The sequence below is a fragment of the Trachypithecus francoisi genome, unplaced genomic scaffold (genome assembly GCF_009764315.1).
Source record: "Trachypithecus francoisi isolate TF-2019V2 unplaced genomic scaffold, Tfra_2.0 Lachesis_group12, whole genome shotgun sequence".
Classification (NCBI taxonomy): domain Eukaryota; kingdom Metazoa; phylum Chordata; class Mammalia; order Primates; family Cercopithecidae; genus Trachypithecus; species Trachypithecus francoisi.
In genome coordinates this window covers 114,161,184-114,184,098 of record NW_022681457.1, presented here as the reverse complement: position 1 = coordinate 114,184,098, position 22,915 = coordinate 114,161,184, and the positions used below count along the sequence as shown (strand labels likewise).

Below are 22,915 nucleotides of genomic sequence, written 5' to 3'. Positions count from 1 at the left end.
AATTGCATATTGAAAATAAAGTGTCTTACTTGAATAACTAATTGCAGTCCATAAATTATTTCAGTCCTAATAGCACTGTGAGCTTTTGATTATCTGAAGGCCAAACTCATCCTACTGATCAAAGATAGTAATTTTTCACCCATAGGAAGCATCAAAGTCTACAATCTTAATTTTTTTTTCCTTCCAAAGAGTTAGATAATTGAGATTTTTTATGATACTGGTGACTTTAATCTTTTTCAATATTGTTTTTCTCTGGAATTTATTGATATATTACCTGAATATATTCTAATGCTTAAGGTATGCACACATTATTTCACTTAAAAATTCCCACTTTCTCCTACCACTACCCCAGGTAAAGAACTCTTGAGTCTTTGAGGGAGTAGAAACATACTGTAGTGGGGTTTTTCTTTTTCACATTTATCCATTACAGACCATCTTGTGTGATTTGTGGGTTTTTTTCCTGAACATTCCTCTGTATGTCTTTTTATTATTGTTTCCTGCCTTTGTCTCTTTTCTTTGTCCTTTGCTTTCTCTACTTCCCCCAATATTCCTTCCATTTCTCTTTCCCTGCTCTCTTATTTCTTCCCACTCCTACATGTTATCTCCTTTCTTTTCATTCAGGACTATGAGAGTAAATTGCAGGCCTTGCAGAAGCAGGTTGAAACCCGATCCCTGGCTGCAGAAACAACTGAAGAGGAGGAAGAGGAGGAAGAAGGTGAAATCTAGAGACTGAAACTTTCCTGTGTATATCTTTTTGAAGTTATATTATCAAATTAGTCATTTATGCATAATCAAAGCTGAATTCCTCTTGGTTGGACCTATCATTTATCGACATTTTACTGAGCCAGTTTACAGATGATTGAATAGATGTGCAGTGTTGAGAATCCAGGCTGTATTTTATGAGGTGGGAATGGGGGTGATAGTGTTCTTAGACCTTCGAAAGGTTTCTGAACACATCTTGATTTAAATCCCTCAGAAAGTTTACATGCACTGTCTCTCATATTACTGTAGATATGACTTTTATATATCTATTAAAAATATAGAGCTTAATCTTGGTTAAGACAGTCTGTCCAATTTGAAGCCATTTCTGGCAAATTTCTAGTCATATTGCTTAGTCATGTTTGCCTATCTTACATTTTCCAGCATTTCTTGGTTGAGTTAGGGCTTTCATTGTTACTTATTGCCTTATAATGCAGTATGAACGCTTACCACAGTTCATTTTTCCACCCAACCTCTTGGCAATCTCAAGGCTTCAAACTAACTTTGAAGGAACTCTTAAGTTATGTATTACATTTCTTATTTATTTATTTACTTATTTATTTTTGGACAGAGTTTTGCTCTTGTCGCTCAGGCTGGAGTGCAATAAATAGTACAGTCTTGGCTCACCGCAACCTCCGCCTCCTGCCTCAGCCTCCTAAGTAGTTGGGATTATAGGGATGCGCCGCCACGCCTGGCTGATTTTGTGTTTTTAGTGGAGACGGGGTTTCACCGTGTTGGTCAGGCTGGTCTCAAACTCCTGACCTCAGGTAGATATGCCTGCCATGGCCTCCCAAAGTTCTGGGATTACAGGCATGAGCCACTGCGCCCAGGCAATTTCTTATTTTTAAATAAGCAAGATGGTACCTTTTTTCTCTTTGTAATAGAAAAAAATAAAAGAAATACATGAAGTCATACAATGTAACAGAGGTCAGGAGTTTGTCTTTTTTTGTTTTTTGAGACAGAGTCTCAGTTTGTCACACAGGCTTGAATGCAGTGATGCAGTCTCGCGAGGCTCACTGCAACCTCTGCTTCCTGGGTTCAAGCAATTCTCATGCCTCAGCCTCCTGAGTAGCTGGGACTAGAGGTGCATGCCACCACGCCTGGCTAATTTTTGTAATTTTAATAGAGATATGGTTTCTCCATGTTGGCCAGGCTGGCCTCAAACCCCTGACAGGTGATCCGCCCACCTCCGCCTCCCAAAGTGCTGGGATTATAGACATGAGCCACTGTGCCTAGCCAGGAGTTTTTTTTTTTTCTTTTTTTTTTTTAATTGTGGCCACATGTTATAATCATACCTTTTTTTAAAAACAGAGAAAAATTTATTTCTCTGTTGTTCTATTTTAAATAAATCCAAAAGTAAGATTTTTAAAGATTTTCTGAAATGTGTATATTGCTTTCATAGTATCAACAGAATTTGGTAATCTTTACTAAAAAGAAGAAGAAACAAAAGCAGCTGAATGGAGAGAAACTGGAAAACACCTCACCTTGATAAAAGAGAGAAGCTAGAAGAGAGATGTAATTTTTATATAGTTGTAAGATTGCCTTTAAATATGCATCATTCATTATTTCAGCTCCTTGGACACAACATGAATTTGAGTTGGCCCAATGGGCCTTCCGGAAATGGAAGTCTCATCAGTTTACTTCATTACGGGACTTACTCTGGGGCAATGCCGTGTACCTAAAGGAGGCCAATGCCATCAGTGTGGAATTGAAAAAGAAGGTATGGAGCAGGAGGACGCAGGAGAGCTGGAGGCAAAGCCGAGCCTGCTGTGGGTGCATCTGGGCTCTCACCTTAAATTAACCTTTCCTTTGGGGGAACTCAGCAGCTTTGTGCTATAAAATAGCTTTATATATGTCTTTATTTAATATATGTGCCTGGAACATAGCAGGTACTACTTACATTTTTGTTAAATAAAATTTTTAAAAAACAGATGTTTTCTAGCTTATTTTACAAATAGATTATATTCCTAACAAAAACTGGAGAAACATAATAGTAGAAAAATACTTCTCTTGAGTTTCTGAATAATTTTAATTTTCTTCTGCTTTTCTGTTATTAAGTTTGCACCTCTATGTTTGCTTTGCCTCTTTGCCATTGATCTGCTCCTCCTCTAGGGTCTGCGAGGCACTGTTGTGTAGTGGACAAACACATGCACCCTGGACCCAGACAGTCCAGGTTCCAGTCCTAGCTCCATGAGTGGTGTCGATCCTGCTAGCCCTGTGCCTCCATTCCCCCATCTACATAATGGGGTTGGGTAACAGTACCTGGCACCAAGGGATTTTGTGAGGAATGAAAATGGGCATATGTATAAAGCACTTAAAATAGTGCCCGGCATGGTAAAAGGAATAAATGTTATTCATTTTTGTAAGTATTACCAAAACTTCACACCAAACCTTAGATTCAGTCTTCTGTACGCTCCACTGTTTATCAGTTTCTTCACTGCTAAGATTACAGTGGAAGACCATATTGTGTAGTAGGTAAGAGCACGGACCACCTGACTTTGGGGAAATTAATTATCTTCTCCTTCTTCATTCATAATCTCGGCACACTTTCTCATTTTATAATTATTTATTAGCCACCCCTCTCCTCAAGTAGACTAAATAAAGGTAGTAACTGTCTTTTTTTCTTTTTTCTTTTGAAACAGAGTCTGGCTCTGTCGCCCAGGCTGGAGTGCAGTGGCGCGATCTCAGCTCACTGCAAGCTCCGCCTCCCGGGTTCACACCATTCTCCTGCCTCAGCCTCCCAAGTAGTTGAGACTACAGGCACCTGCCACTCCGCCTGGCTAATTTTTTGTGTTTTTAGTAGAGACGGGGTTTCACCGTGTTAGCCAGGATGGTCTCAATCTCCTGACCTCGTGATCCGCCCCCCTCGGCCTCCCAAAGTGCTGGCATTATAGGCCTGAGCCACCGCGCCCAGCCATAAACACTTTTTTATGAGATACGATCTGGCTCTGTCACCCAGGCTGGAGTACAGTGGCGCAATTATGGCTCACTACAGCCTCCACCTTCTGGGCTGGGCTCAGTTTGTAGAGACAAGGTCTCACTGTGTTGCCTAGACTGGTCTTGAACTCCTGGGCTCAAGTGATCCTCCCGCCTCAACCTTCCAGAGTGCTGGGATTACAGGTGTGAACTTCCATGCCCAATCAAATAAACGCTTGTAAGAGCAGTAGTTGCAATCCTCTGAATTTAAAACGGGAAACCTTGCTGTATTTTCATCCTCTCTCATTAGTGAGGGACTAGATATGCATTTTGTGGTCCACCTTTTGGTCTCTGGTATAAATTCTATTAAAAGTCTTCGTTCAGTCAATCAAAATATATTTATCAAGATTTTATGCCGGGCATGGTGGGTTGTGCCTGTGATCTGAGCCCTTTGTGAGGCCGAGGCGGGTGGATCATTTGAGCTTAGGAGGTCAAGACCAGCCTGGGCAACATGGTAAAACCCCATCTCTACAAAAAATAAAAAAATATTAGCTGGGCTGGTGATGAATGCCTGTAGTCCCAGCTATACAGGAGGCTGAGGTGGTAGGATCACCTGAGCCTAGGAGGTGGAGGCGACAGTGATCTGTGATTGCACCACTGTACCCAGCCTGAGTAACGGAGTGTAACCTTGTCCCCCCCGTGCCTTCCCCCCGAAGAAGATTTTAGTATATGCAAAAACACTGCCAGGCTAGGAAAACAAAGTCCTTAAATAGCTTAATTTGAAGTTAGGGTTATTCCCTGTGACTGCTAACAGGTGGCCATATTTTTCAGTTAGTCACAAGCTATTTGTTGAGCACATACAGCACATTTGACCTCTTTCCCGTTGGGCATGTTTGTATCGTCTCATCTCTGAAGCTTGCTTGCTGAAAACCATTTGTCAATGGTTTATTCTTTCCATTCAGGTGCAGTTTCAGTTTGTTCTGCTGACTGACACACTGTACTCCCCTCTGCCTCCTGAATTACTTCCCACTGAGATGGAAAAAACTCACGAGGACAGGCCTTTCCCTCGCACAGTGGTAGCAGTAGAAGTCCAGGATTTGAAGAATGGAGCAACACACTATTGGTCTTTGGAGAAACTCAAGTATGAAAACATTCATAAAGGCTGATTGTTTTATTTAGGAAATAACAATGACTTGCTCCAGTGAGCTCACTCCAACTTTCCTCTCTCTGAGGACACCGTTGCTTCCTTCCCTGTACTTTCTAAACGCTGTTGCTGGCCAATGGTATTACCGTCCATTTTCTTTTAAGTGAATAAATTGCACTCCTCACACACCTCTGACATTTGTAGATATTTAAGTTTACTCCTCCATAGACCCTCTTTTAAATTTTAAAATTTCCAGTTTCATCATATTTCTGTTTCAGATTTGAAACTTATCTTTTCTATCCTGGATCTCAGGATAATCAATAATAAACATGGAAGTTATAATCTAGCTTCTTTTATATTTAGTATGATGAGATACCTCCCCCTGTCTCAGTGTATTTGAGGTGTCACATACAGTTGATCTACAGTATTCCCCTTATGACTTTTCACCTGGTAGAGGATAGGTGGCCATTCTTGACTTTTGATGGCTTATCTCTAGAATCAAGACACTTTAGATACTGAGTGTTGGTTTCTGTACTTTTGGCCTTCATTCTTTTTAAGTAACATTAAATAGTGGCGCAACTCCTTTTTTTTTTTGAGAAAATCTTGAATGGAAGATGCTTCCAAAGTGAAAGTTTAATGCAATTTCATTATATTAACCCAATGTGCTTTGTGTTTGCTAAATAGGCAGAGGCTGGATTTGATGCGAGAGATGTATGATAGGGCAGGGGAGATGGCCTCCAGTGCCCAAGACGAAAGCGAGACCACTGTGACTGGCAGCGATCCCTTCTATGATCGGTTCCACTGGTTTAAACTTGTGGGGAGGTATGTGATGATTTTGTTGATATCTTCTTTTAAAATAATGAATAGTTTTATTCAACAAACCTGAGCAGATAATATAAAAAGTTAAGTGGAAAAAAAAGAGTGTAAAAAGGCCTTGTCTGTAATGTTATCCACTCACAACCACTGCATCATTTGGTATATTTCCCTTCAGTTATATTCAGCAGGCATTTTTGTTTCAAGTCTCAAACTTTCAGCCAAAGTATTTAAATCTTCCCTGACTTTAAACTTACGAAGTATTCTGTAATTAAGATAAATTTAGAAGGAAAAGAAAACTTATGCCTGTATCCTACACAGTTTAAATTCATAGTACACTTTATCAGACACAATCTCTTCATGATCTGATTTGTTCTTCCTTTTTTTAAAAAGCGATTCATCCCACTTTAGTCATTGCAAGGGTGAATTGCACCTTGGTAGTCCCCTTCAGCCTCATTTTTTATATATTATTTCCAGCACTTAATGAAAACACATAGTGCCTCTATGAGTCCATATTGAATCAAGTTCTTAGAGGTTTCGAATTTTCAAAACAGGGAAATTTAAGTTTTGAGCTTATGATTTCAGAATTTGAATTGCTTTTTCAATTGCAGAAAACCCTGTGATGGGCTGGGCGCGGTGGCTCACGCCTGTAATCCCAGCACTTTGGGAGGCTGAGGCGGGTGGATCATGAGGTCAGGAGATCGAGACCATCCTGGCTAATATGGTGAAACCCCGTCTCTACTAAAAATACAAAAAATTAGCAGGGCACAGTGGTGGGCGCCTGTAATCCCAGCTACTCGGGAGGCTGAGGCCGGAGAATGGCGTGAACCCGGGACGCGGAGCTTGCAGTGAGCCGAGATTGTGCCGCTGCACTCCAGCCTGGGCGACAGAGCGAGACTCCCTCTCAAAAAAAAGAAAGGAAAAGAAAACCCTGTGATGGTTTTTAAAGAGGCTGGGTAAAAAGGAGTTGCTGAAGTCATAGTGTGTTGTGGAAATGAAGTAAATCTTTTCCACTCTACTCTGATAGCAAAGTAGTTTTTCTAAGAGATGAATTGGCCAAACACATCTTACCCTAGCAAAGCATGTGCTGCTTTGCCATATACCATTTCATCCATTTTGGTTTCTGCTCCAAGATGACGTGAGCATTTCAGTAAAGATTGAAAGCCTTCTTGTTTCACTTTGATGTTGAGTGGGTCCTTGGAGGCCTGGATGCTGATCTTTTATGTGAACTGGAGAATGTAAACGTGTTATAGTACAGTATTTACCTAGGATGGTCTACTCATGTGTTTCCTTTGCTTTTCTTATTCTAAGGATCAGTCCTTACATAACTTTTTCAACTTGCCCTTGTTCCCTTTCACCTGACCCAAATGATTTATGCTTATTTTATCCTTTTGCTTTTCCATTTGCTTTTATTGTGTTGATTCCCCAGTGGATTCTGTCCTGTTGGCACCTGTTGCTTCCTGTTTAACCAACTATTCCTCTCTCCCTGGCTGTGTTAATTGGCGTCTTACCTGGTGTCTAGCTCCCCCATTTTCCACGGCTGTGTGAATGAGCGCCTTGCCGACCGCACACCCTCCCCCACTTTTTCCACGGCTGATTCCGACATCACTGAGCTGGCTGACGAGCAGCAAGATGAGATGGAGGATTTTGATGATGAGGCATTCGTGGATGACGCCGGCTCTGACGCAGGGACGGAGGAGGGATCAGATCTCTTCAGTGACGGGCATGACCCGTTTTACGACCGATCCCCTTGGTTCATTTTAGTGGGAAGGTTGGTGAGGTTATTGTGAGAAAGGCGAAAAGGGACCAGCTCTTGCTCCGAAGGCCTCCCTGCTTGCGCAGTTTTGGATAACCTTGCATTAGCCAATTCAACTCATGAATGCTCTTTTTCAAGTTCTCTAATACTTCAAGTTCTTTGTCAGTGCTGGTCTGGCTGAGACAGTTCTCAGGCATTGTGTGTGAGGTCCTCAGTCTGCTCAGCACAATACGCAGCAGTATATGAAGACTGCATGGAAGACACCTTGTCTTAAATTGTCCAATAATTTTGTTCTGAAGAAGGGAACCCCAAAGGAGAAAGTAAAGCTAAGAGTCAAATGTGGTGGGTTCAGTGAATAGTATTATGGTCTAGATGTTTCCTTTTTAAAGGATTGTGATTGAAAAAGCAGATGGAGATAACATGAGAGAGGGGCCAGTGCGAGGCCAAGGTTTGGCTGAAGAATTTGTGGTACTGCAGGAGTCAGAGGACAAAAGTAGATTCAGGAGTAGAGTAAAGTTTATTTTTTGCTTAATCTGCTGAGTCCTAAAAAGAATCAGGAAAGTTAAGCTTCTCCTTTACCTAAAATGGATGCCTTTCTTTGGCCAGTTTCACTGAGCCTGTCTACGGATCTTTGGCATCTGCTACAATTTTAACCTATAGGGTTTATAATGATAAAGCTCAGAAAATCATCTGTTGACCCCATCAACAGTGAATATTGGCCGGGCGCGGTGGCTCACCCTTGTAATCCTAGCACTTTGGGTCACGCCTGTAATCCAGCAGTTTGGGAGGCCACGGCAGATGGATCACCTGAGGTCAAGAGTTTGAGACCAGCCTGCCCAACAATGGTGAAACCCCGTCTCTACTAAAAACACAAAAAATTAGCCGGGTATGGTGGTAGGTGCCTGTAATCCCAGCTACTTGGGAGGCTGAGGCGGGAGAATCACTTGAACCCGGGAGGCAGAGGTTGCAGTGAGCCAAGATTGCACCACTGCACTCCAGCCTGGGTGACAAGAGTGAAACTCTGTCTGAAAAAAAAAAAAAACAATGAATATTTGTTTGGTGCTATATGAAACTGCTTTGTGTTAAGAGTAGTTCACCAAACTGAGGCATTGTCTCTGGCTCTCAGTTTGTGCATCCATCTGTCAGTGATGCAGAACTCTCTATGTACATGTTCCTAATACTAGTGTCTTTGTTCATCTCCAGTTTTCATGCTGAGGTAATTTAAATTATAAGTTCAACAGTAGAGCACCCATTGGATTAACCAAAAAGTTTCTGGCCATAAACTTTGTCCCAATGCTAATTACACAGTTTCTAAAACTGTTCGCTTGTGTTCTATACTATTGCAGTGAAGAGTAGTCAGCTTCGTCTTACGTAACATAGTGAGGAGAAGGCTGACCTAATTGTCAGGAGAAGTCTTGGGTCCTAGGCCATCTCTGTCACTAGGACAAGCAACTTAAACTGAAGCCTTTTGGGCTCTCAAGTGTAAAGTGAGTAACAGGTAGAAATAAAGAGCCATAAAGATCTTTTTCAGCTTTCATATTCTGTCATCTACACTAGCAAAAATGAATATCCTGGTTAAGACTTCTACTAAGAAGCATTTGTATTTTGAGGAAGTTGTATGGAAACTCAAGACAATCCCGCTTAATGTGGAAATTAACTGAGGATACATGTATTGTTTTGTCTCTAGTTTTATAGTTTTATTTCTTTTAATCATATCAGATGTAAGTATAGGTATAAAGCAATCAACTCTATTTTGATTTTCACATAAAATACTTATGAGCTGTGGCTTAGGAATTGACTTTTCCATTTGTTTAGATTCCCAGGTTCTAACCTTGTAAGAAAGGACTGGGAGAGAAAGTGAAATAATATAATAACAATCAGTAAAGTGAAGAATAGCTTTCCATTTTTGCCCTTGACTACATTTCTCTTCTACAAACAAAATTTACAGTAATGCAACATCACCCAGTTGTGTAGTGTCATTGTATGTATAAGGAAAGTAACTAGTTTCCTGTTTTTGTGATTCACAAGATTGGATTTCCCCTATTGGCATATAATTTCAAATATAATTCACTTGTAAAATTTTTAGTTTGTGGCTGGGTGCGGTGGCTCACACCTGTAATCCCAGCACTTTGGGAGGCCGAGGTGGGCAGATCATGAGGTCAAGAGTTCAAAACCAGCCTGAACAACATGGTGAAACCTCGTCTCTACTAAGAATACAAATATTAGCCAAGCATGGTGGTGGGTGCCTGTCATCCCAGCCCCTCGGGAGGCTGAGGCAGGACAATCACTTGAACCCGGGAGGCAGAGGTTGCTGTGAGCCGAGATCGCGCCACTGCACTCCAGCCTGGGCAACAGAGCAAAGACTCCGTCTAGGGGGAAAAAAACATTAGTTTCTTGTGAAATTCCATTAGTAAGTTTGTTCTTTAGCCATGACTGCCTCTGCTGAAACTTGATATTGCACGTGAAAAGAGCTTGTCCCTTTAGCTATTCTCTTATGGCATGCTGGGGTGTTACGAACCATCCATCATCGTTTGGGATGACATGTAAAATAGTGAAGCTAGTCTTCTGGGTTAAAAGGGGGTTAAAGATGATGATTCTGTGATCTCTTTAAGTTCCTTAACTGACATTCTTTCTATAAGTAGCACCGTAATTTTGCTAATTTTTCTTATCTTTATGTTGACCAGTTTGTTTCCCTTTTTGAAGTAACTTCATTGAACTTTCTACTAATGTATCTTTTACATTTTCCCCTGTCTCATCCCTGTTCTCCTTCAGTCTGCTAGGTCAAAGTATAAGGATTCTCAAAAATGCAGAGTAATTATGAAAATTCTGTTTAAAAAGCTTCAGAATAGAATGTTTATATAGCATTGATTTGGAGCTAAGGGCTATATTCTGGTAACATGACAAGGTGCTGTCTAGTGAATGTGTGATTGTATAGTCATGGAGCTGATGTCCCTGCCATAGAATTACAGAATTATCTAAAAAGGGAAATCTATAATAATGGCCTTCAATGCTCCCACACTTGGACTAGCCTTTGCCATAGGCAGACAGGCAATTTCATCTTTAGTGTGTGTGCAAACAGTGCTTTAATGTGTGCTTAATATAAGCTTTCTTAAAAAAAAAAAAGTGACTCCTGCTTTTGAATAGCTATTTTTTGAAGTAAATTAGATATAGTTAGGAATCTAAATGTGTTCTGTGTAGTTAATATCTAGTATGAGGTGGCTCTGAAAAATCAACCTAGTATAAGTTGGATGGCTTTGCTTTTCTGCTTCTGGTATAACCCATTTTTCTGGAAAAGCTTCCACTTCTACTTAAAGATAAGAGAGAAATCATTTTCCTGTTCCCTTATGTACATAGATGTTCACTTACCAAATATTTATAGAGTGGCCCAGCCCTCTGCAGACAGTGGTGAGCAAAACCAGACATGGTTCCTGCCCTCATAGACTTACAGTCTGATGGATGACACAGACATAAATTAAATAATTACACAAATAAATGTAAATTATAGCAATGATGAAACAGTTGTGTGTGTTGCCGGAGATCACATAACATTGGGGGACTTGTTATGAGAAAGTGGTGTTTGAAATAAGACCTGAAGATGTGAAATCAAAGGCATGAGGCCGGGTGTGGTGTCTCACACCCGTAATCCCAGCACTTTGGGAGGCTGAGGTGAGTGGATCACCTGAGATCAGGAGTTTGACACCAGCCTGGCCAACGTGGTGAAACCCAGTCTCAAAAAAAACACAAAACATCAAAGGCATGAGGTGTAGGCATCAAGTGCAGAGAGGACTCCAGGCAGGGGACATGTGCAATGGCTCTTTAATGGCCCAGGCCTTGAAATGGACAAGTCTAGCTGGGGTGCCCATAGTAGAGGAGAGTGATCTGTGTATGCATTGACTTTGAAAGTGAAATTATCCATTTGATACCTTACACCAAATTCTTAGTCTTTTAAATTCTGTTGCAGTAGTTGTTGTTTGATCGTTTTGTTTAGAACTTTTTAGAACTTTTCATTCTTACATTTTTTTACACCAGAGCTTCAACTCTCTGTTTCTTAGCATTTCTCTCTCCTGCTTTGGAGCAGACTGAAAGGGAAGTGGCATTATTTCATCTGATTTAGTGTTCATTTGCAGTTATTTTTGTTATATTTTTCATTTGCATTTCATTTATGCTCTAGTCATATTAACATGTATTTTTCTGTGATGTATTATGTCTGTTTTCATAATTTTCATTACTTTGAGTTAAAATCCCAAATACCCAGTCCGTCCTCCTCCTCTCTTTTTTTAAAATAGATTTCAGAGCAGGAAAAGCATCAGATAAGCATGTGTGTCACTTGGTTTTGTTTGATTTATTGATACAAGTGTCTATCTTTGTCTTTTGTCTTATGTTCGAAGATCAGCATATACCAAATGGGAAGACCAGAATCATACTAGGAACTAGATTCTATTTCCCTTTCACTAATTGGAATGAACACTCTTTAGCTTTGTGAGCACCAGTTTTTATTGCTTTTTAAAAAAGTAATAGCTACAAAATAATGAAAGAAGAAGAAAATACCAAAGATAGGACTTTGCTAGTTGGCTTGAAATATAAAATGTTAGAGCTATAATTTACCTTTTTCTTATGCATTTCTGAATTAGGTTTTGAACTCTAGGAGCAAAAGCAAACCTTTTAGGCATCAACTGTCATCTTCTCCCTTAACGTTTGTCTTTTTTCTTTTTTTTTTTTTTTTTTTTTGAGACAAAGTCTCACTCTTGTCCTCCAAGCTGGAGTGCAGTGGTGCAATCTTGGCTCACTGCAACCTCCACCTCCCGGGTTCAAACGATTCTCCTGCCTTGGCCCCCCCAAGTAGCTGGGATTATAGGTGCCTGCCACCATGCCTGGCTAATTTTTGTATTTTTAGTAGAGACGGGATTTCACCATGTTGGGCAGGCTGGTCTCGAATTCCTGACCTCAGGTGACCCATCCACCTGGGCCTCCCAAAGTGCTGGGATTACAGGCGTGAGCCACCATGCCTGGCCCTTAACATTTGTCTTGATGCCCATTCAGAGTCTCCACTAATCTTAGAACTCAAAACCTTCTGGCTGCAGAGCTTCTCTGTCCATATGTGTCTGCTGACCTCACCTTGTCAGTCACCCTGCCTGAAGATAATAGTCATTTCTTTCTTTTTCTTTTTTTTTGAGACAGAGTCTCACCCTGTCACCTAGGCTAGAGTGCAGTGGTGCAATTTCGGCTCACCACAACCTCTGCCTCCCAGGTTCAAGCGATTCTCCTGCCTCAGCCTCTCGAGTAGCTGGGACAACAGGTGCACGCCGCCATGCCCGGCTAATTTTTATATTTTTAGTAGAGATGGTGTTTTGCCGTGTTGGCCAGGCTGGTCTCGAACTCCTGGCCTTAGGTGATCCACCTATTCTGCCTCCCAAAGTGCTGGGATTACAGTCATGAGCCACCATGCCCAGACAATAATAGTCATTTCTGAAAGTAACAATGAATGGCCAGGCATGATGGCTCACGCCTGTAATCCCAGCACTTTGGGAGGCTGAGGTGGGCGGATCACGAGGTCAGGAGATTGAGACCAGCCTGGCCTACATGGTGAAACCCCATCTCTACTAAAAATACAAAAATTAGCTGGGCATGGTGGTATGTGCCTGTAATCCCAGCTACTCGGGAGGCTGAGGCCGGAGAATCACTTGAACCAGGGAGGTGGAGGTTGCAGAGAGCCGAGATCATGCCACTGTGCTATAGCCTGGCCACAGAGTAAGACTCTGTCTCAAAAAAAAAAAAAAGGTTAGGCTCTTGAATGGGCTTCTCTAACCTGCCCCCAGCAGCATTCATAGAGGAATATCTTGAAAGTCTGCTTCCAGGTGTGACTCTTACTCCCTACAGTAGTTAAGTTTTAGAGCGTGATTTGGTGTGTGTTGGTCTTCGTCAACAATTCTGCCAAGCATTTGTTTGTTCATGATCTGTGCTGAAAGGGCAGCTGGAGGCAAATCTGAGAGGATAGGACTGAGAAGGGGTCTCAAGACAAGGCCAGAAGTCAGCTCACAGTTGCAGGAAGATGTTCTCAGTGAACCTGAAAGCAGTTTCTCTCTCCATGGATGCTCTGACATTTGTCTCCTGGTTTCTGTCTCCAGGGCATTTGTTTACCTGAGCAATCTGCTGTATCCTGTGCCCCTGATCCACAGGGTGGCCATCGTCAGTGAGAAAGGTGAAGTGCGGGGATTTCTGCGTGTGGCTGTACAGGCCATCGCAGGTAGGTGACCCTCTTCTGAAATGAGAGCTGTGAGTTCTTTGTCTAGAGACAAAGCAGGCCAGTTCCGCGTGGGTCACGCTTATATTACACAAACTGTGGAGAGTTTGTATGTGTAATATACATACACATACTTTGGAGAAAGCCTTTATTGCTCCTTTCTAGCAATTGTTCCCAGGTATCACAAATAGATCCTGCTTAGTCCAGACTACTGCTATTTTGCAATAATGGGGTAAAGAGATTTTCTTAAACATGTTAAAGAACAGCTCTTGCATTAACTATGTAAAAGTCATTGGCCTTTTTTTTTTTTTTCGAGACAAGGTCTCACTTTGTCGTCCAGGCTGGAATGCAGTGGTGCAATCATATCTCACTGCATCCTTCACCTCCAGGCTGAGCCATCCTCCCACCTCAGCCACCTGAATAGCTGGGACTACAGACGCACACCACCTCCCAGCTAATTTTTAAGTTTTTTATTGAGTTGGGGTTTCATTATGTTGCCCAGCATAGTCTTGAACCCCTGAGCTTAAGCGATCTTCCTGCCCTGGCCTCCCAAAATGCTAGGATTGCAGGTGTGGGCCATTGCACCCGGCCAGTCATTGGCCTTTTGTTTTGTTTTGTTTTGAGATGGAGTCTCACTCTGTTGCCCAGGCTGGAGCGGAGTGGCACAATCTCAACTCACTGCAATCTCCACCACCACACCCAGGTAATTTTTGTATTTTTAGTAGAGATGAGGTTTCACCATTTTGGCCAGGCTGGTCTCAAACTCCTGACCTCAGATGATCCACCCACCTCGGCCTCCCAAAGTGCTGGGATTACAGGCATGAGCCACTGTGCCCAGCCTGGCCTAAATAATGTATCTTAACTGCTTCATTATTAACAAAGGATTGTCAGGCCTTTGACTTCCTTAGTTTTGTTTTTTTTTTCTCAGAGTACTTATAATAGACATTTGTTTGGCTGCTGTTTTGTAATGCACGGGTCAAGCTGATACAAGCTGTTTATGGTGGCTTATGCCTGTAGTCCCAGCTACTTGGGAGGCTGGGGTAGGATTGCTTGAGCCCAGGAGTTTGAGGCCAACTGGGGCAACATAGTGAGACGCCATCTCTTAAAAAACAATTGAAAAAGAAAAGATTTTGATATTTTCCATTTTTCCATGATCCAGCCTATGTTCTGAGGAAAGAATGTGGTCGTTTTCTGTAATCTTTCTGTCTTAATTGCCAAATGCAGTGCTGTGTCCAGTGACCTTTCAGCCTTTCCCCCATGGAAACTTGTGACACAATCACCAGTATTGAGTATATGGAAGTCTCCTCCACATGTACAATATAATATTTTCAAATACTTGTTGGGTATTATTGACTATTATCTTGCCAGCATGGAGACAGTCAGTATTTCTAGGTGTGACATTTGAACAATCTCAAGAATAAAACAGAATTTTTTGAGACGGAGTCTCGCTCTCTCGCCCAGGCTGGAGTGCAGTGGTGCGATCTCGGCTCATTGCAACCTCCGCCTCCCGGGTTAAAGGGTTTCTCCTGCCTCAGCCTCCTGAGTAGCTGGGATTACAGACGTGTGCCAGCACGCCTGGCTAATTTTTGTATTTTTAGTAGAAACGGGGTTTCACCATATTGGTCAGGCTGGTCTCAAACTCCTGATCTTGTGATCTGCCTGCCTCAGTCCCCCAAAGTGCTGAGATGACAGGCGTGAGCCACCACGCCCAGTCTAAAACCAATTCTTTATTGACTAGTCTCATTTCTTTATTGACTAGTCTCATTTGAGCTGAAGAAGTTGATCAGTCTACATGAATAGAGTGCGAAGCAGCCTATGCCATGTTACTACTTTGGTATCATTCTCTTATGCCAAAGGACTTGAGTTTATAATCCAGCAAGAGCCTTTTCCCTTCCTCCCGCTGTGTAGTCTCACTCAATTCTTCCTAATTTTTTTTTTCTGCTTTAGCGGATGAAGAAGCTCCTGATTATGGCTCTGGAATTCGACAGTCAGGAACGGCTAAAATATCTTTTGATAATGAATACTTTAATCAGGTGAGAACCCTTCAGGAAGAAGGAAAACCTTGTGGAAAAAAAAGAATATTCAGCAGTGGAGACCACTTCTCCTGTGAAACTGAAAAACATAGGGTGCTGGTTGTCACAGAGTAGTTCAATAGAATATGGGACATGTCTAACAATTATGAAGGTAAAGGTGTATAGACTCAACATTCATATTTTATTCATTGCCTTTCCTCAGACAGCCCTCAGTCCATATAATTTTCCAGTCACTGTTATTTGTTGGGCAGATAAACAGAAGTAAGGCAACTGGGGAAAAATATGTTTTTATACTACTTTACCATGTACCTGCCCCTGCCTTTTTTTCAGAGTGACTTTTCGTCTGTTGCAATGACTCGTTCTGGTCTGTCCTTGGAGGAGTTGAGGATTGTGGAAGGACAGGGTCAGAGTTCTGAGGTCATCACTCCTCCAGAAGAAATCAATCGAATGAATGACTTGGGTATGTAGACAGAGTTTACTATGCTTGGGGACATTTTCGACAAAGGGAAAATATTGACTGTTATCAAGGGACATAGTGGCCTTCGTCAACTAGGAATGGAAAGAATGCCCAACTCCCTCCTCTTTGCATTATTTGAACCGTCTGTGTCTTCATTTGACCCTCTTTAGATTTGAAGTCAAGCACTTTGCTGGATGGTAAGATGGTAATGGAAGGGTTTTCTGAAGAGATTGGCAACCACCTGAAACTGGGCAGTGCCTTCACTTTCCGAGTAACAGTGTTGCAGGCCAGTGGAATCCTCCCAGAGTATGCAGATATCTTCTGTCAGTTCAAGTAAGCTGCCCCTTTGCTCTGCCTCCTAGCTAGCTGCTAACCGAGGTGACATCTCTTGTGCACTGTAGAGTGCTTTACGTGTGTGAGGGATTAACACTCTTGAGACAAAGACTAACCAGTCTCTGAAGGAAAATGCTTTCATCACTCCTATGGGAGTGAGAACCAGAAACCTGTCCTGGAATGCAACAGGGTTCCCTGGCGGGAGGAGCATGCCGTGCACCCTGCTACAGGGCTCTGCTGTGAGCGGTCCCCCTTTACCAGGAATGTAGGGTCTGATCACATAAGCCTGTTGATGAGTCTTTCTAGTTCTTTTCATGTTGAAATGTCTTATTAATAAATCTGGGCCCGGTGCGGTGGCTCAAGCCTGTAATCCCAGCACTTTGGGAGGCCGAGGCGGGTGGATCACGAGGTCAGGAGATCAAGACCATCCTGGCTAACATGGTGAAACCCCGTCTCTACTAAAAATACAAAAAACTAGCCGGGCGTGGTGGTGGGCGCCTGTAGTCCCAGCTACTCGGAGGCTGAGGCGGAAGAATGGTGTGAACCTGGGAGGCGGAGCTTGCAGTGAGCTGAGATCACGCCACTGCACTCCAGCCTGGGTGACACAGCGAGACTCCGTCTCAAAAAAAAAAAAAAAAAAAACTGAAAGCAGTGGCTTATCTGGCCACCAATATGCCTATTTAATACTCCGGAAAAGGAAAATTTAAACAATGTAAAGAAGGATAAATTCTACATAAACTGAAAAAAGCTAGTATGTGGAGAAGATGTGACACTTCTCATTTGTCATCCACATAGGACTTGCTGTTTCCCGCGGCCCTCTCAAACCCTGTGCTCTAGATGCTTTCTTCTCAAGACTGCCCCAGGAAAACACTTTTTTGTGAATCTTCAGTTTTAATACCTCCAAACTTCAATGTGTCTTTTCAGTACTTGGAAAGGGCCACAGTACAAGAGATTGAAGTCTGACCCCTCCATACCTATAGCCCTCAGATTGCTACTGGTGCCACCAAGAGGCTGCTTTGGGTTCTGCCATCCCTCTCCCCTCAGAATGTGCCTTGGCCTTCCCATCGGTCCTAGTGCAGTTTATAAAGCTTTTGTACAGGTTTTATCACAGAAAATTGAGTTAAATGTGATCTAAATTAAATGTGATTACTATATAGTAAGCCACTAATATTATTTGCTACAACTCATAATTGTTGAAATATTACCCATTGAGCATTAATGTCACCTATTTAATGTGTTTTCACTCATACCCTCAAACTTAAGGCAGGATAGCGTTGACCAGATGAATCTGTTTTTTGGAACTGTTGCTATTCTAATCAGGCATGTTTTTCGTGGAAAACATCTGTTTGGTTAACTGATGTCTGAAGTGACAATAATAGTGAGTTGACCTTTGTCCTGCAATCTCCTAAAAAGAGCGGCATCTCCACCTGGTGTTAGCTCTGGGGGAAAGGGCATGTTGCTTGTGTTGAAAGCAGCCTCAAAGGCGTCCGTGTTTTTACAGTGGCTCCTCTGGCCTGTGCTGGGAAGATATGGCTGCAGAGCACTGTGAATGACTTTACCTTTCACCAGGGAACCCCAAGAATGCTGCAGTGCCAGCAATACAGGAATCAGGGTTTGGAGCACTTGGCAAAAACATGCCGGTGTTCTCAGACTGGTGAACTAATTTGGAAGACAACAAGTTCATACTACTGGTCTCTCCCCCGAACTGAAAATGTTTTCTTTTTCTCCATTTTTTCTTCACGGAAGGGGTGTCCTTCTGATGGATTTTTCTATCTGGCAGTAAATCTTTGTATTGGGTCCACTTTAACTGTGCAGTTATTTTTATTTCAGACTAATAAATAGGGAGAGAGAGAGAAAAAAATAACATCTCACTATCTGTGAAGATAACTAAATATAGCCCATTGGCTCAACAGATTTTTCCAGAGTGTCTTCTATGTGTCGAGACCTGTGGGAAAACACTTGCTGTCTGGTGGGGGGAGAGGCATATAAATATATTATTACAGTGAAATCATTGCTGTTAAGGAAAAAAACATTACTAGTAATGTGGGAACACAGAACTGTCAGGGTAAGTCAGGAAAGACTGCCTGGAAGAGGTGACATTTGAATCCACAACAGACTCTTAGGTAACTATGCCAGCCACAGGCTTTCGCACTAACTGTGGAAGCTTGAGTCTGCTAATTTTTTTCTGTACAAAATGACATTGTTTTTATTTTTAGTAAAAAGCTTTTACAAAGGAAGAAGAGTTAATTGAATTCACCTCTTCACTCTCGTTAAAGCATTCTTGCACATACATCCATATAGCTAAGTGATCAGGGTCAGTTAATTTTTCAGTCATTTTTGAAATAAAATCTAAAGTAGGATCAGTTAATTTTTCAGTCATTTTTGAAATAAAATCTAAAATACCCTCTGTGCGATACGGAAAAGGTTCTTGACAAGGAAATGTAAATAAAAGAATCTGCTTAAGTGAAATGCTTCTTTCTATAGGATCCACATTGGGCTCTTGAAACAGATTCTGATAAAACCATTTAATACAGTGTTCACGAGTCTTTTTATTTTTTTATGAAGCTTTTTGCATCGCCATGATGAAGCATTCTCCACGGAGCCCCTCAAAAACAATGGCAGAGGAAGTCCCCTGGGCTTTTATCATGTGCAGAATGTAAGTGACCAGACTTTTTTGCCAAACGTATGTTTTTCTGGTACCTTGGTTTTCTCAGCCCAGGAAGGGTGATAAGAAGAGGTACAAGTCTCTGGCTGTGCAGGGGAGGAGTAGACAATAGAGGGCGTGGCTAGAGTGGTGAGGTCATCCACAGTGGCCTGAGCAGCAAGCCTTCTTGTCTGTATTACAATGGGCCTAGTGAGTGGAATGTGGGTTGGTCTGCCAATAAAATCTTCCATCAGTTTGAATGCAATGAGTTGTTTTAGTGTTTCTGTCCTAGAAAAATAAGCATGCTTAATAAGAGTTTTGTTAAAGTGAATGCATTGTCCTTTAAACCCTAAGATACTTACGTTGCTCAATTGCAAATAACATAAAAAATATCAAATACCTTCTATAGCTAAATTAAGATTTAGAGTCTGTTTTCCTTGCAACTGATAGTATAATTAACACATTAATGCCCTTTACAACTGTGTTCCTACGTGAAGCAAGAAAACAGATCCTTCCCTCTCTTACATGGAATTTCACTCAAGCTGTGTTCCAGAGTCATTATCCTCATCACAATAGCTAACATTCACTGAGAGTTTATTTTGTGTTAGTCACTGTTCTGAGAGTTTTTGTGTAATTTAGTCTTTCCCTTTATACCATAGATTAAGATAATCCTTGTGTTAGCTGAGATGACTGAAGCATAAAGCAATTAAAGTCACTCATCAGGCCAGGCACAGTGGCTCACACCTGTAATCCCAGCACTCTGGAGGCCGAGGCAGGTGGATCACTTGAGGTCAGGAGTTTGTGACCAACCTGGCCAACATGGTGAAATCCCGTCCCGTCTGAGGCACAAGAAATGCTTGAACCTAGGAGGGGGAGGTTGCAGTGAGTCGAGATCACGCCACTGCACTCCAGACTGGGCAACAAAGCGAGACTCCATCTCAAAAAAAAAAAAAAAGTAGTAATAAAAATAAAGTTACTCATCAGTGTTACAAGAGGCAGAGATAGGACTTAAGCTCAGAGAAATGTAGCTCTGGCATTCAGGATCTTCACTACTACATGAAACTGTCTCTCATTCTCTTGCTAACCATGTCTGCTCTCTAAAGTAAGAGAGGAAAGGAGAACTTCAAAGATGGAAAAAGCAAACACAAAATATGCTATCTTCTTTTTCATGTTCATATAAATATAAGCAAGCATGTATCTGATAAACTTTGATCAGCTGCTTTGCACAAGGATTGTGCCTGACAACTGGGGAATGCGGATGAATCTTAGATGCTCCCAGTGAGCTTCGAATTACGATAGGGGAAATAAAATGCATACATAAACACCAGTCATGCAAAGATGAACATGAGAAAATATTCACTAAATGCAGTGGGAGTGAAGAAAGGGAAAGTTATTTATATGAATGGAAAACTAACTTAAAATAGTTACTTTTTGTTGGGGAGGATAGTTGGGGGGAGAAAGGGGATAGGAAGCTCCCTGAAGGATGTAGTATAAGCAAGAAAAGGTGTGTCAAACTTGGCATTGTGCCTGGCACATAGGCCATAGTCAGTACATGCATGGATGTATGGAAGTGCCTTCCAGGCAGGGTTGCAGCCTGGGCCAGTCCTGGGCACAGCAGAAGAGAGAGCAGGTGAAAGGAGCAGCAGGTGAGTGAGTGAGCCAGAATGGTAAGCGTGGGAAGGGGAACAGGGGCCAAGATCAGTTGAGGCAAATTATGGAAGATCTTGAATACTTGAAGCTTGGAAAAATTACTTTAGAATTAAAAACAACATAGGGGATCCCCTGTTTTTTGTTGCAAGAGGCCCAGCAGATTCTGGACACTCAGCAGTAGTAAAGTTGGGTGGGCCAGGCATAGTGGCTCATGGCTGTAATCCAGCACTTCGGAAGCTGAGGCGGAAGGATCAGTTCAGTGCATGAGTTAAAGACCGGTCTGGGAAACATAGTGAGATGCTGTCTCTACAAAAAATTGTTTTAAATTAGCCAAGCATGGTGGTGCATGCCTGTAGTCCTAGCTACTCCGGAGCCTGAGGCAGGAAGATTGCTTGAGCCTGTGAGGGTGAGGCTCCATGAGCCTTGTTCGTGCGCTGCAGAGCAAGACCTTGTCTCAAAAACAAACACACAAAAAAAATGAAAATACCTCAAGTTCTGATTGAAGCAGAAATCTGTAGTTTCTTGTAATCTTTTCCTAATCTTGCTTGGCTGTAGATTGCAGTGGAGATCACTGAATCGTTTGTGGATTACATCAAAACCAAGCCTATTGTATTTGAAGTCTTTGGGCATTATCAGCAGCACCCGCTTCATCTGCAAGGACAGGAGCTTAACAGGTTTGGACCAGATAAGCAAACATTTTTGATGGTATTGTTTTGATTTTTAGTTTCTCAATTGCTGGAAAGGAAGAAATCTTTTGAGGGATTTAGAAACTTCACCATCATCTAGGCCGGGCGCGGTGGCTCAAGCCTGTAATCCCAGCACTTTGGGAGGCCGAGGCGGGTGGATCACGAGGTCAGGAGATCGAGACCATCCTGGCTAACACGGTGAAACCCCATCTCTACTAAAAAATACAAAAAACTAGCCGGGTGAGGTGGCGGGCGCCTGTAGTCCCAGCTACTCGGGAGGCTGAGGCAGGAGAATGGCGTAAACCCAGGAGGCGGAGCTTGCAGTGAGCTGAGATCCGGCCACTGTACTGCAGCCCGGACGACAGAGCGAGACTCTGTCTCAAAAAAAAAAAAAAAAAAAAAAAAAAAAAAACTTCACCATCATCTTATAGCTACCTAATCGCTGATTTTAGATAGAACAAATTACATTTTGACCGGGTGATCTCAAATACCATCTTTTTATAGGAAGAGACTTTGAATATGGTAGAAATTTGAGGTGATAGGAATATAACATGAAAATTGTTAAAAATTGTTCCTGGCCCGGCAAGGTGGCTCAAGCCTGTAATCCCAGCACTTTGGGAGGCCGAGACGGGCGGATCACGAGGTCAGGAGATCGAGACCATCCTGGCTAACACGGTGAAACCCCGTCTCTACTAAAAATACAAAAAATTAGCCGGGTGTGGTGGCAGACGCCTGTAGTCCCAGCTACTCGGGAGGCTGAGGCAGGAGAATGGTGTGAACCCGGGAGGCGGAGCTTGCAGTGAGCCGAGATTGCGCCACTGCACTCCAGCCTGGGCGACAGAGCGAGACTCCGTCTCAAAAAAAAAAAAAAAAAAAAAAAATTGTTCCTAATGCCCACAGCTTTATGAAATAGAAGCTCTCTAATTACAGTCATCAAAACTGCTGAGGAAGGCAACGGTGGGCCTTTCTGATGATGGCAGAGTGTTGGTGTTGGCAGAAGAATTTCTATTTCATTTATTAGCTAAGACTTAGAAGGAGACATTTTTAAAATGAGATTTAGCCTATTTCACTATCTAGGATTATCTCTATTATCTGGTATTATGCCAGAGTTGAAAATGCAAAAGTCTGCTCCTTTTTTTTTTTTTTTTTTTTTGAGACAGAGTCTCACTCTGTCACCCAGGCTGGAGTGCAGTGGCGTGATCTCGGCTCACTGCAAGCTCCGCCTCCCGGGTTTACGCCATTCTCCTGCCTCAGCCTCCCGAGTAGCTGGGACTACAGGTGCCCGCCACCTTGCCCGGCTAGTTTTCTGTATTTTTTAGTAGAGACGGGGTTTCACGGTGTTAGCCAGGATGGTCTCGATCTCCTGACCTCGTGATCCACCCGTCTTGGCCTCCCAAAGTGCTGGGATTACAGGCTTGAGCCACCGCGCCCGGCTAAAAGTCTGCTCCCTTAAAGGGAATTAAAACATGCTGTTGATATCAAC

General features: G+C 42.4%; 1 protein-coding gene across 8 annotated transcripts in view; it reads left to right on the top strand.

Moving 5' to 3' along the window:
• The window catches only part of KIF1B (kinesin family member 1B), a 187,841-nt gene that overhangs the window by 118,857 nt on the left and 46,069 nt on the right, over positions 1-22,915 (top strand). For 5 of the 8 annotated variants that reach the window (XM_033228421.1, XM_033228424.1, XM_033228423.1 and 2 more), the window contains 11 exons: positions 622-715; positions 2,331-2,479; positions 4,638-4,816; positions 5,504-5,641; positions 7,155-7,403; positions 13,514-13,632; positions 15,577-15,662; positions 15,993-16,122; positions 16,290-16,452; positions 19,018-19,108; positions 21,302-21,420. In XM_033228421.1, the coding sequence (XP_033084312.1) occupies positions 622-715; positions 2,331-2,479; positions 4,638-4,816; positions 5,504-5,641; positions 7,155-7,403; positions 13,514-13,632; positions 15,577-15,662; positions 15,993-16,122; positions 16,290-16,452; positions 19,018-19,108; positions 21,302-21,420 (1,517 nt within the window). The remainder of the gene's footprint in view (positions 1-621; positions 716-2,330; positions 2,480-4,637; positions 4,817-5,503; positions 5,642-7,154; positions 7,404-13,513; positions 13,633-15,576; positions 15,663-15,992; positions 16,123-16,289; positions 16,453-19,017; positions 19,109-21,301; positions 21,421-22,915) is intronic. The other 3 variants (XM_033228427.1, XM_033228426.1, XM_033228429.1) reach the window with 1 other exon arrangement.